The sequence below is a fragment of the Hemicordylus capensis genome, chromosome 4, assembly GCF_027244095.1.
Source record: "Hemicordylus capensis ecotype Gifberg chromosome 4, rHemCap1.1.pri, whole genome shotgun sequence".
Classification (NCBI taxonomy): Eukaryota; Metazoa; Chordata; class Lepidosauria; order Squamata; family Cordylidae; genus Hemicordylus; species Hemicordylus capensis.
Window position 1 is genome coordinate 85,491,853 of NC_069660.1, and position 12,776 is coordinate 85,504,628.

General features: G+C 45.7%; 1 protein-coding gene across 2 annotated transcripts in view; it reads right to left on the reverse strand.

Annotated features, from left to right (window-relative positions):
• Positions 1-636: 636 nt before the first annotated feature.
• The window catches only part of EIF2B3 (eukaryotic translation initiation factor 2B subunit gamma), a 174,158-nt gene continuing 162,018 nt past the window's right edge, over positions 637-12,776 (reverse strand). Inside the window, exons 11-12 of one of the 2 annotated variants that reach the window (XM_053245377.1) lie at positions 8,169-8,272; positions 637-837 (exon numbers count right to left, since the gene is read on the reverse strand). In XM_053245377.1, the coding sequence (XP_053101352.1) occupies positions 785-837; positions 8,169-8,272 (157 nt within the window). In that variant the 3' untranslated portion in view covers positions 637-784. Of the gene's footprint in view, positions 838-8,168; positions 8,273-12,776 lie in introns of those variants that run through there. The other variant, XR_008306119.1, reaches the window with a different exon arrangement.

The window sequence follows — 12,776 nt, forward strand, 5'->3', positions numbered from 1 at the left end:
AGCCCAGAGCGGTGTACTACATACTTAGGTTTCTCCTCCCAACAACCCTGTGAAGTAGGTTAGGCTGAGAGAGAAGTGACTGGCACAGAGTCACCTAGCTAGTTTCATGGCTGAATGGGGATTTGAACTCGGGTCTCCCTGGTCCTAGTCCAGCACTCTAGCTATCTTCACCCTAGCGCTCTGATGTTTTCTTTGCCTTTTAAGAACTACAGAGCATTATATTAATTATTTTAGGGAATACAAACGATATGATGAGATGTCTTTCTTGAGGGAGTAGCTAATTCAGAAGAGTAATTTTCCTAACATGCAACACCTTGCACTTCCCCTGCCATTTCACTGTTTCTCCTCCCAGTGTTACGCGATTGTTTTGTAACACCTTACAGTCAGCCTTTGACTGAATTATCTTGTACTATCTTGCTTTTTTATAGTACTGGAACCTGGAAAGCTGGCACTTTCATCATAGTGAGATCAGCTAAGCTGTTCTTTTGATTGAGCACAATCTGTGTGGTCCCTGTTCTTAGTTTGGCAACACAGTGCATTCACTGGATTTACAGGAACCAATATCTCCCTCTGCAAGGCAACATGCATGCCAATGAGGAGAGGGAGTGGGGGAAGAGACAAAAGATGCAAACAGACAACACTGTAAATGCTTCTTTATTAAGAGGTAAACAGGAAGCTGACACAGGGGAGGGTGCCCATGTGAATGCTGTCAGGACCAAACTCATGGAGCAGAATCTCTAGCTGGTTTGGGCAGTCAGCAAGCCATCCTTCAAATCTGCCCAACTTAGATTTCCATCAGCTGGTCAGTACCCATAATAACTTCATTAATGTGTTTAGCTGAAAGAGAAAGAGAGAAAAATCTGTAGATTTAAGGCAAGAAGAGTTCAAAAATCTATGTCTTTTCCAATCAGATCTAGGCGAGGAAATATCAAAAACAAATTGCTGCACTTAAACCAAAAACAATCAGTTCCAGCCAAAGATAACTACCAAACAGCAGAAAGAGACTCTAATGAGATTGCTTACAAGTGTGTGCTATTGCCACCAAACAAAAGTATAGAGGGACCAGCAGTTGTGACAGGTGAATATCTGAGAACTAGCAAGAAATCAAACAGGCTCCAAAAATGGTAGCACTGTGGAAATTAGAGCACTCTGCAAGGCAATGCATGCCCACCCACCTCCACAAATCTCACACTGGCAAGGAGTTGAACTCTCTATGGAACTAGGAATCATCAGAAATAAAGGGCTATGTGGTAGTTATTTTCAGCAGGCCTCACCCCATTCTCAAATCCAGATAGGTGTTTGCAAATCTGCACCTTCTCAGACATTTCTTATCCGGCTGTCTTATTTGCCATTGGCAGGCACAAAGAACAGAGAGGGATTAAATAAGGTACTTTCAAAAGCGTTCCAGAATTTAGACTCTGCTTGGCATAACTGTTTCAAGCTGGGAGAGCATCTCAGCCAAACACATCCAGAGCTACATCTGATTAGCGCTTGGTCAGGGGACAAATTACCTGGCCCATCTGTTCTGGGTGCTCCAACCTAAATGACTTGGAGAATGTAGTCACTCATTAAACAGAAACTTCTGCTGCAAACAAATGAGTACTGCAATAAGCAGGCTCCTTGGAAAATGCAGGCAGTGAGCACTTTGCTTTGCAGAGAGCTTGGGATCTAGAAGGTTGCTGAGCTTCGGTTGCAAACAAACTAATTTTAATCAACATGGGGACCAAAATGAGTCAGCCCCCACAAAACTCTATCATGGCACTGGGCATTAATGACATAGTGCTTTCCTCTGCAGGACAGCAGACATTTGCTGGCAGCATCCCTCCTAAAGAGTCCTGCCTTCAGGGAAAATATGAAAGCATCTCCTTCTTGTTTGTTCAATTAGCCCCAGACAGATTGCTGGTGGTGGTAATGCTAAGCTGGAAAGGAGGAGGAGGAGTGGGTGTGGGGGAAGAGAAGGGGTTAGGGCCAAAACGCAAGACCACCACGAAGTTCCAACCCTCAGGGACTCTAGAAAACATTCAGCTTACTCACTCAATTACATACACCGTTTTATAAACCCTTTAAAATAAAATAGAAAACAGTCACTGGCACTGAATTGCTGCTCTTTTATACGTTGGTGATGAAAGTGTCTGCTCTGTACGTGCACTCTTTAAAAGCAGAGATAGTTTAATACTACTATTACTAATAATAAAAGAGAGAGAGAGAGAGAGAGAAAGAAAGGGGAGGGTGAAACCAAACAGTAACACATGAACACGTACTCTGTGGGTGGTTCTGGTGGGTGCTTCTCTGGGAGACAAAAAGCAGCTCCTTATTGGTCTAACGGATATTAGCTGGAATAGAGGGGGTACCCACAAGGGCTTTGGGACATGGGGAGCAGCTGCAGCAAGAGGTCAGGAGGCGGAGTAGCTCTGGAAGTTCCATGTGGTGAGAGAGAAGGGAAACAGGTGGTGAAGCTGGTTTGTTTGTGTTGGTAGGACAAGTGAGAGCTTCCAGTGAATGCTTGCTCTCTTCCTTTCTGGCTTTATGTAGACAATTAGGGAGTGGCTCCAGTGCAGCATTAAGGGCCTAATGTGGATAATGGAAATGTACAGTTCAGTCATCAACACTAAACGGACTGCAACTGCAACTCCCAAAATGCAATGCTTCACTTAGATATGAGGTGTTAGCTGGCAGATGCATTATCTGTGATAGGGCTTGTCAGTTGGCCAGGTGCCTTAGAATCTTCCAGGTGTGATAAATGGGGAAAAGATAGTACTTAACAGGCCTCTTAAGCTAAGCCATATTGTTGCATTTACCAGTCTGATAAAAGGTCGAGCTCTCCGTCAGCACAGGAAAACAATAATTTCACCAAAACAATAATTTCCAAGTCCCTCCTGCTGGACAACAAAAATTATGTTGTGGACAAGCACTAGAAGGCTATCCCTACTCCAGAGAGAGGTTTGCTGAACCAGAATCTGGTCGCTAAATCCATATTGATATTTTCTTATACTTGGGGGCTGGGAGAGGAGACAAAATACCTTCCAGAGAAGCACAAACAAAACAGTGAGGTGCTGGGCAGGAGACAGTTTCCGCAGGTATCTCTGGAGCCTCTGTGGATCTGATTATGGCAAGAAACCACCAGCTCCATCTCAAAATCTCAGGAACAGCTACAGTGACCATGCCCATTGTCCTTGAGGAGAGAATTGCTAGCTTGGCCCAGCTGCCTCCTCCCAGGAGCAGTGCTAGCAGAGGATGTCTAGGAGGCATGCAAGGAAGGAAAGGAAGGTCTTTCCACCTTCAAAAGGGTCATCATGTCCCTTCTCTTGTTAGGCTGGGAGTTCCACCAACAGATGCTAAGAGAAATGGAGGCTGCAAGTCAGGACAGAGGAAAGAGAGAAGGAATGCTGATGTGATGTAACCCCATTCCAGAACAAACATGGGCAGGTGCGGATTAATGCAGAGGCAGAACAGTCACCTAATGACACAGCGGGGAAATGACTTGACTAGCAAGCCAGAGATTGCTCGTTTGAATCCCGGCTGGTATGTTTCCCAGACTATGGGAAACATCTATATCGGGCAGTAGCAGTATAGGAAGATGCTGAAAAGGAGATGGCAATAGTAAACCCCTCCTGTATTTTACCAAAGAACCACAGGGCTCTGTGGTAGCCAGGAGTCAACACTGACTAGATGACACACTATACTTTAGAGGAGGTGTCAGCCTACGACGGCAAAATCTGAGGAGCGGCGGCGGCAGCAGCAGCTCCAGGGAGTGGGGGCAAGGGGAAAGTTCCCCCTTTTACTTACATTTTTAAAAAAGCCACGGCAGCGGCAGTAGCTTCGGGGGGGGGGGGCAATCGGGCAAGGGGAAGGTTCCCCCTTTTGCCCCCTAAAGATCACTGGTGGCAAAATGGGGCACAGCAGCGGCGGACTGCGGGGGGGGGAGGAGGGAAGAGTCACAGTGTGCCCCCTTTTTAACCTCTAAGCCAGCTGTGCGGGGAGCAGCAAGCTCCTTCCTCCTCCCCTCCTACTAGATGACTAAATGGCAACCGGACTCTGCTATTTGCAGCCCATTTCCAGCTTTCCTTCCATGTGGTAGGCAAGAGTGTCTCTCAGCCCTATCTTGGAGATGCCACGGAGGGAACTTGGAACCTTCTGCATGCAAGCATACAGACGCTCTTCCCAGAGCAGCCCCATCCCTTAAGGGGAATATCTTACACATGTCTCCCATTTGAATGAAAACAAGGGCAGACCCTGCTTAGCAAAGGGGACAATTCATGCCTGCTACCACAAGACCAGCTCTCTTTCCATTAGGTTCAATGTACACTGCACCTAAAGTCGAATTTTCATAGCTTTCCAAACACACAGCTGCTATTATACAAATGCCATGTGATGATCTGGTCAGCAAACAAGATCTCTGACTTGCATGGGCTGTTTACAGAGAACCTCAGGCCACACAAAGCCATTTCCTGTTGTGGTGGATTACAGTCCAGGATAGACCTTTATATTCAAATGCTCTGTCTTTTGACTGCTCCACATTAAAAACAACAACATTTTACAGACTTCAGAAGAACAGAGAGACATCTCAAATCCCTACGTGAAAAGCAGCCTCTTAACATGGGTGCGGTGAGAGAATCACGAGGCAATAGCTACAGCTATTGGCTATAGCTAGCCTCTAGGCAGACTGTAAAGCAGACTTCATATTTTATGGGCATGGGGAAATAGAACATCATTCTTGAACATCATCTGCCCAACATTCCAATTACCACAAATGGTTTAAAACTCATAAATCCATAACATATACCATGCCGAAATGGGCAGCAATGTATTTTATTGTTCTTCTTGAAAGGCCAGAACTCCTCACTTTCTAATACTATTAGTAAATACATTTGAAAAAATTGAAAACAATATTCAGATTCATAGTTCAAAGTAACAAGGTGCTCTGTACTCAAGACAGCCTTGTCAATGAAGTGCTGTAGCACCATGTTGCTGAAGAGTTCAGTTGTAATACTACTGCTGCTGCTACTACTATTACCAGCAGCAGCAGCAACAACAACAACCAGGGGCGTAGCCACCATTAGGCGACTGGGTTCAAAGAACCCAGGCCGCTGCCCTGCAGGGGCCGTGCCTTGCAGCCCCGAACCCCCCCCTGCGTCTGACGTCAGATGCGGGGGTTGTGCTGGTTTAGATCCTGAGTGGGTCTACGAGGCCTCATTCGGGAATTAGATTCAGGCCAGCGCTGTGTTTAGAGCATGGCAGGAGCGGAGCGCAGCTTCTGGCTGTGCTGCGAATGCAGCGCTGGCCTCGATCTAGCTCCCGAACGGAGCCACGCGGCCCTGTTCGAGAGTTAGATGGCCAGTGTGGCCATGAGAGTCTGACATCAGAGATAGGGAGCGGGGAGAGCGGGGCTGCGGTGGTGGCTGCTGGTCTGGCCCCGCTGACGACGACAACAACAATAAATAAATAAAAAAATGCCAAATTGAGTTGAATTTACAGAAGCATTGAATGCAAGACACAGAAGCAACTGTATTGTTCTACTAGAAACTAGCTAAGCTTCATGGGAGTACCGTGCTTGGTTTTGGTCATCAGATTTTAAGGGCTGCTTCTTAAGATTGGTCTCATGCCAGTTAAACAAAAACTGGAGATCCTGGCATTGTGCATGCTCCTGTGGAGCGTATTGTGAGAGTGTCAGAGGAAAAACCTGTGAAGAGAGGTAGAGACAGAAGGTTGTCCAACTGATCTCCAGCACTGAAAATGAACACAGGAATTGGAATTCTCATTGCTGACCAAATTAAGATACAATTTAGCGTGTGAGTGGAGTCAGGGAAGAGCTTGACTCTCTGCAAAGAACTGCTGATGCCACCAGACCTTGCTATTTGAGAACCACTGCTCCCGAGACAATGATGAAGGGGGAAGACGGTAGCAGGTGCCGGTCAGGCAGGCAGACTGGATGCAAACATTAAGGGTCAGACAAACTACCTGCTAGCACAACTCAGAGATTAAAAAACCAACCCACAGTAGTTCATTTTAAAAATGGTTTATGTTTGTTTTCTAATAGTAATAGTTTAAAAAGTGGGTTCAGTTTACAGCAGAACAGAAAATGGGATTAGTAGAAAGTGCTGCCAACTGTAAAAACAGTGAAGTGACAGATCAAGTTACTCAGGGATGCTTGCAATGTCCTTTCCTGGAGATTCTGAAGATAAGGTTGAAAATAAGTATTTCAGGAATATCTCGAGGATTTAGCTAGCATAAACAGATTAGGTGAGAATATATTACTCTTGAGTTCCTTCCAGCTTTAATGTGAAGAATGTAAAAATAGCTCCAGGTGACAGCAGCAGCAAATGCAGCATCTGACTGAACAGAAGTAAGTAAAGGAATATTAAAGTTCCAACAGTGCAAGAACATAGAGGGGCATACAGGATTTTGAAAGTCCCACACCCCAGTGCCTCAAATGAATCAAAGTCTGAGCAAACATTTTGTGGCTAAGGATGAGCATGGGATTCTTTTAATGACAGAATTCAGAAGACAGTATTTATTGTTGTTTTAAAATGTTAGCTGCTCCAAACCTTTGGGGATGAAATGGGTTAAACATCCAAATCGAAGAATGAAGAAACAGTCATGATCAGAAAGCCTGCATGGTGCCTGTTTACCCCCATGAGTACTAAGTGAATTTATGTCCAAACTAAAAGACAAAATACCATGTAAACACTTCTGCAACTAGGGTCATAACACCCTGTATACAAACCCAGCCAGCCTTTCCATTAGAGACAGTTAAAAATCACACAGCTTGAGAAGAAGAAGAAGAAGCCAGCCAGCCATTTCCACCACAGATGAACCACTTAAGGCAGTGCTTTCATCATAGCTCTACACCCAAAGCACAGAGCTGCCAAGTCTGCCCCCCACCCCCACAACAGAGATTCATTTTAAAGTCCCGAGTTAAGAGCAGATCATTTAGACAGCCTGCTCTTCGTCAAACTTGGTCAGGGCTGACTTGTGGCCACTTGTGGCAAATGACCAGGAGTCGTCCTGCCCCCATTGCTGGCCCTGCCCCCTGGGCTGGAGCAGACAGCACTCCACCGTCTTGCTGGCCCCACCCCCATGTCCATCACTGGCTCAGATCCTCCCCTCTTCCCCCTCTCTGTCGGATAGGATGCACTGCCAGTGCTTGCATGGCACGAGGCACTGGCCGCTTTGCACACTGGCCTGACAGCTTCTTTGCTGCACTAGCACCAGTTCACTCTTTCTGCCACTGTCTCTCCCCTCCAGTAGTAAACCTGTTCGGAGACAGAGCGGACAAGCTTTGTGCTCAATGGGAGAAGCAGTGGGAGAAAGAGAGCGAGAGTGCATGTGCTGGCGCTACCACAGCAAGAAAGAAGAAAGGCCGGCACAAGAAGCTGCCAGTGCTTGGATGTACGCTAACCACTGCCTTGTCGTGTGCAAGCAGTGGCAGCATAACCCATTCAGCCGCAAGGGAGAAGAGGTCGGTGTCTGGGCTGGTGAGATGGGGGAGGGAGGCCTGGCAAGGAGGGGAAAAGCACAGAGGCAGGGGTGGCAGCAGCATAGAGAAGGCAGGGACAGCAGCAGGCAGGTGGGGTGATGCCCGTGGTGGAGGGAGCTGCCTGCACCCACAGCCCTGTGGCATACACTTTGCCTGAGGTCATTGCCTCACATGGCCTCATGGCTGAACTGCCCCTGAGCTTGGTCTCACCAATTGAGATGGGGCAGTTGCCAAGACTGTAGGACTAACTCCCTGAATTACAGCTTCTACAGCACCTTGTGCTAAAAATGAGACTGACAGGAGCTTGATTCCAACGTGTGCTTTTGGATCCAGACACAAAGCAGCACATTGGTCCCTGCAGGCTCTATTGGCGGCACTTTCAAAGACCAGGAAGGCTGGGGGCTGCTAAGAGGACTTCATTGTATATGCACGCATTTTATCCACAATCAGGCCAATGGAAATTTTGCTGCTGTCATCATTTGGGGCTGTATTCCTCCCTAAACAAGCCCCATTTCTAGAAGTTTCTTTTACTGCTACTGTGTTTTATCAAGTCTACTGGCTCTCCAGGTGCCTGCTCACTTACATATTCCTCTAGTTGAGACAAAATAAATCCTGTAAGAGACAACTGGTTCAGGATATCAGCCCTTTTAACAACAACAACAACAACAACAACAACATTTGTTTTGCTTACATTTTGGTTCCAGGTGCTGGCTGTTTCCAATCAGACAGTCCTTGATGTCAGCTCCTTTATCTATCACTGCATTATGGCACACAACACAATTCTGTAGGCTGCACCTGCAATATAAACATAAATGGGGGATTTAAAATACAGCTGGAGATCAGATCAAGCACCGTAGCAACTACCTGATGCAATCCCAATAAGCCAAGGACATCAAGGGGTGATGTGATAGGAGGGCAAACCTAGGATATAAAACCTGCCTTCCTTCACATTCCAGCCCTCTCCTTTCCCAATCTGGTGCTTAGTTGCTATGACAGAGTTCTACTGCCAGATGTCACAAAGAGACAGATGCACACAAAAGGACAAAGACAAAAACAGTTGCCACCTTTCACATCCAGGATGCTTTTTTATTTGCAGTTTCTACAGCCTTGCAGTGTTCCCCCCACCCTTTTGTATTAGGGTAAATATTGCCACTGACTTTGTATTCATGCACACACAAATACCCTGCTATGTTAAACCAACAAAAGCCAAAGAAATAAAGCCTGGAATGCTCTCTGGTTCATGGATTCCCAATTGGAGCAATCTTCCACACTATTTGGTAGAACTGCAAGAATGCAGCCAAAATGGGAAAGGTACATTCTCCTGCCCTCAGTCTTTGCAAAAAGATAAATTTAAAAGTTACAGTCTTTAAAGTGCTAGAGGACCAAAACAAAAACAAGCCCACCTAAACCAACAAAGAATCAAACAAAACCTAGGTCCCTAATGGCAGCTCTCTTAAAAATCATATACATGATCTGCAGTGCTCCTTTAAATCTTTGTCCCCTGAGAATCCACTCTTAGACAAAATAAGGATCATGACAATACATCACTCAAAACATTAAAAGGCATGGAATGTGATTTCCTTCCCACACATATATATGGTCAGATGACAGGCTAAGCTTTTTGCTTGTGTGTGAACAAGTGCAGAAACAACCACAACTACTACCACCACCTAAAGCATTGTTGAAATACAGTATATATCAGTAGCAGTAGTAGTATCTATCTATGTTATTTATCAGTCTAGAGTACAGTTTCTAGTTCTCATGGACACAGAATACTTGTGCAATTCAGAAACCATAAAGGTATTTATGGATGGTTCCAAACTGTCAACACTTCTATGCAGTGTACCAGTCCTCTCCATGGGCTCTGGCACTTTTATAAGCCAAAATACTATCTTTTTATCACCCAGTTTTTGGCAACAAGCTCAAAACCTCACAGCTCCAGACAGACTTGGATGAAACTGATTATCTTGACCCATTTCAAACTGGCTTTCGGGCTGGCTATGGGGTTGAGACTACCTTGGTCGGCCTGATGGATGATCTCCAATTGGCAATTGACAGAGGAAGTGTGATTCTGTTGGTCCTTCTGGACCTCTCGGCAGCTTTCGATACTATCAACCATAGTATCCTTCTGGAGTGTCTGAGGGGGTTGGGAGTTGGAGACATTGCTTTGCAGTGGTTCCGCTCCTACTTCTCGGACAGGTTCCAGATGGTGTCCCTTGGAGATTGCTGTTCTTCAAAATATGAACTTTTGTATGGTGTTCCCCAGGGCTCCATATCATCTCCAATGTTGTTTAATATCTACATGAAACCGCCAGGAGAGATCATCAGGAGATATGGTGCAGGGTGCTACCAGTATGCTGATGACACCCAAATCTATTTCTCCATGTCAGCATCATTGGGAAAGGGCATAACCTCCTTAAATGCCTGCCTGGAGTCAGTGATGGGCTAGATGAGGGATAACAAACTGAGACTGAATCCGGTTAAGACGGAGGTACTCATTGTCCGGGGTCAGAACTCGAGAGATGATTTTGATCTGCCTGTTCTGGATGGGGTCACACTTCCCCGGAAGGAACAGGTACGCAGTCTAGGGGTGCTTCTGGATCCGAGCCTCTCCCTGGTGTCCCAGGTTGAGGCGGTGGCCAGAGGTGCCTTCTATCAGCTTCGGCTGATACATCAGCTGTGTCCATTTCTTGAGATGGATGACCTCAAAACAGTGGTACATCTGCTGGTAACCTGTAATGCGCTCTATTTGGGGCTGCCCTTCTACGTAGTCCGGAAACTACAGTTGGTCCAGAATGCTGCAGCCAGGCTGGTCTCTGGGTCATCTCGGAGAGACCATATAACTCCTGTATTGAAGGAGCTACACTGGCTGCCGATATGTTTCCGGGCAAAATACAAGGTGCTGGTTATAACCCATACATATATAACCTAAGGAGCCCCTGGTGGCGCAGTGGTAAAACTGCCGCCCTGTAACCAGAAGGTTACAAGTTCGATCCTGACCAGGGGCTCAAGGTTGACTCAGCCTTCCATCCTTCCGAGGTCGGTAAAATGAGTACCCAGAATGTTGGGGGCAATATGCTAAATCATTGTAAGCCACTTAGAGAGCTCCGGCTATAGAGCGGTGTATAAATGTAAGTGCTATTGCTATTGCTATAAAGCCCTAAACAGTTTGGGCCCTGGGTATTTAAGGGAACGCCTTCTTCTGCATGAACCCCACTGCCCACTGAGATCTGCTGGAGAGGTCCGTCTACAGCTGCCACCGGCTCGTCTGGTGGCCGCTCAGGGACGGGACTTCTCTGCTGCTGCCCCAAGGCTTTGGAATGAGCTCCCTAGTGAAATAAGAGCCTCCCCATCTCTGACAGCTTTAAAAAAGTATTTAAAAACACATTTCTTCACCCAGGCTTTTAATTAATGTTGTTTTAATGGTTTTAATGCTGTTTTAAAATATTATTTAAAAATTTTTAAATTGTTGTAATGTGTGTGTTGTCTTAACGAATGTTTTACTTTGTTTTTATTCTGTTGTAAACCGCCCAGAGACGTAAGTTTTGGGCGGTATAAAAATGTTTTAATAAATAAAAATAAAAATAATAAATTTAAAAAATTATGTAAAAGCTCAGATTTGCAACTGAAAAAGGTAAGAAAAACAAATGTAAGGTATTTTGTGGTTTATGGCTGCCCATATAACCTGAAATCTAAATTTCACATTTTTAATTTTTCTTTTCCAAATTGTAGCTGCAGGAAGCTAGAGAGCTAGATTTTTCTTCACACTAAAAGTTTTTGCCCAGGGTAGATTGAGATCCTGGCAAAGTCCTCCCCCTATTGGTTGCCATGGTCATTGTTCCAGGAAAATACTGCTGTCAAGGCAGGCAGGCATGTCATCATTGCTGAGCGAATGGCATAGAGAGGCCTTCAAATCTCAAGACAGAGACCTTGACTGGACTTAATGAAAATTCACAGGGATACAATTAGACTGCCCTGGGTTGCTAAGGAGACAGACTCCAATCTCAGTCACACAATCAGAAACAGAGCTTTTGCAGTCAAAGCTGAGTTGACAATCTTCTTGTTGAAAAGAATTTAACTCCCTCTCTCACCTCACAAGGTTCAGAGAGAAGCAGGCCTATGGTATGAAAAGGGAGCGATTTTGAACAGGCAAGACTCTCCTTGCTGTAAGCCTAACTGCTTCCCCTCTAACACAGGAAGGCTGCAGGGTTATGTATGATGGAGTCATCTAGCTCAGGTTGCCTTGGCAAGGCCTCTTATTGAGATGTTAATAAGGGGAAATGCTGTATAGACAGCTCTTTCTCTTTGCTGCCCATTCCTGCTGCACTGACACAGCTGCTTCCTTTCCAACAGCTCCATTTACTATGTAGCAGAAACAGCATGAAGACTGGTTTCCCTCTGCCATAAACGGCAGGATTTTAAAAAGCGTCTAGAATAATCCACATAGCAGTGGTGCTGGTGGATTCCCCACCCCACCCCCACTCTAGTGGCTTCCATTGAAATAATCCTGCGCCCCACCACCACCGGCTGCACATTTCTAGGTGGGATGACCCTTCCAGGACATCCCTGTGTTGCCATCATAAAGGTAAAGTGTGTCATCAAGTCAATTCCAACTACTGGCGCCCACAGAACCCTGTTGTTTTCTTTGGTAGAATACAGGAGGGTTTTACCATTGCCTCCTCCCACACAGATGCCTTTCAGCATCTTCCTATATAACTGCTGCCGGATATCGTAGCAGCGAGGATTCGAACTGGCAACCTTCTGCTTGTTAGTCAAGCACTTCCCAGCTGCGCCACTTAAGGTGTTTGCCATAATAGGGAACTGCAAACTATAAACTTTCCAAACCTTATAAGGGACTTATCTTGAAAGATTCTCAGCATCTTGGCTCCAATACAAATGTCATGGAAGTAATCACATTGGTTGTAAGCCTCTAAAGCTGGCTTTCTTTTGTTGTGAGCCGCCCCGACCAGTAGTGGACTGGAGGAGTGGGGTATAAATATTTTAAATAAATACAATACATTTCTTCTTTGATAATAGGGCTCAGATTTTAGAGAACATCTATGCTGGATGTCTATTTCCAAAAGCTGAGTGGCCATTGCTTCTTTATCTTGTATAGATGGATGCTCTGGTGCAGCCAGCGTGGTGTGGTGGTTAGAGTGCTGGACTAGGACTTGGGAGACCCGAGTTCAAATCCCCATTCAGCCATGATACTAGCTGGGTGACTCTGGGCCAGTCACTTCTCTCTCAGCCTAACCTACTTCACAGGGTTGTTGTGAAAGAGAAACCTAAGTATGTAGTA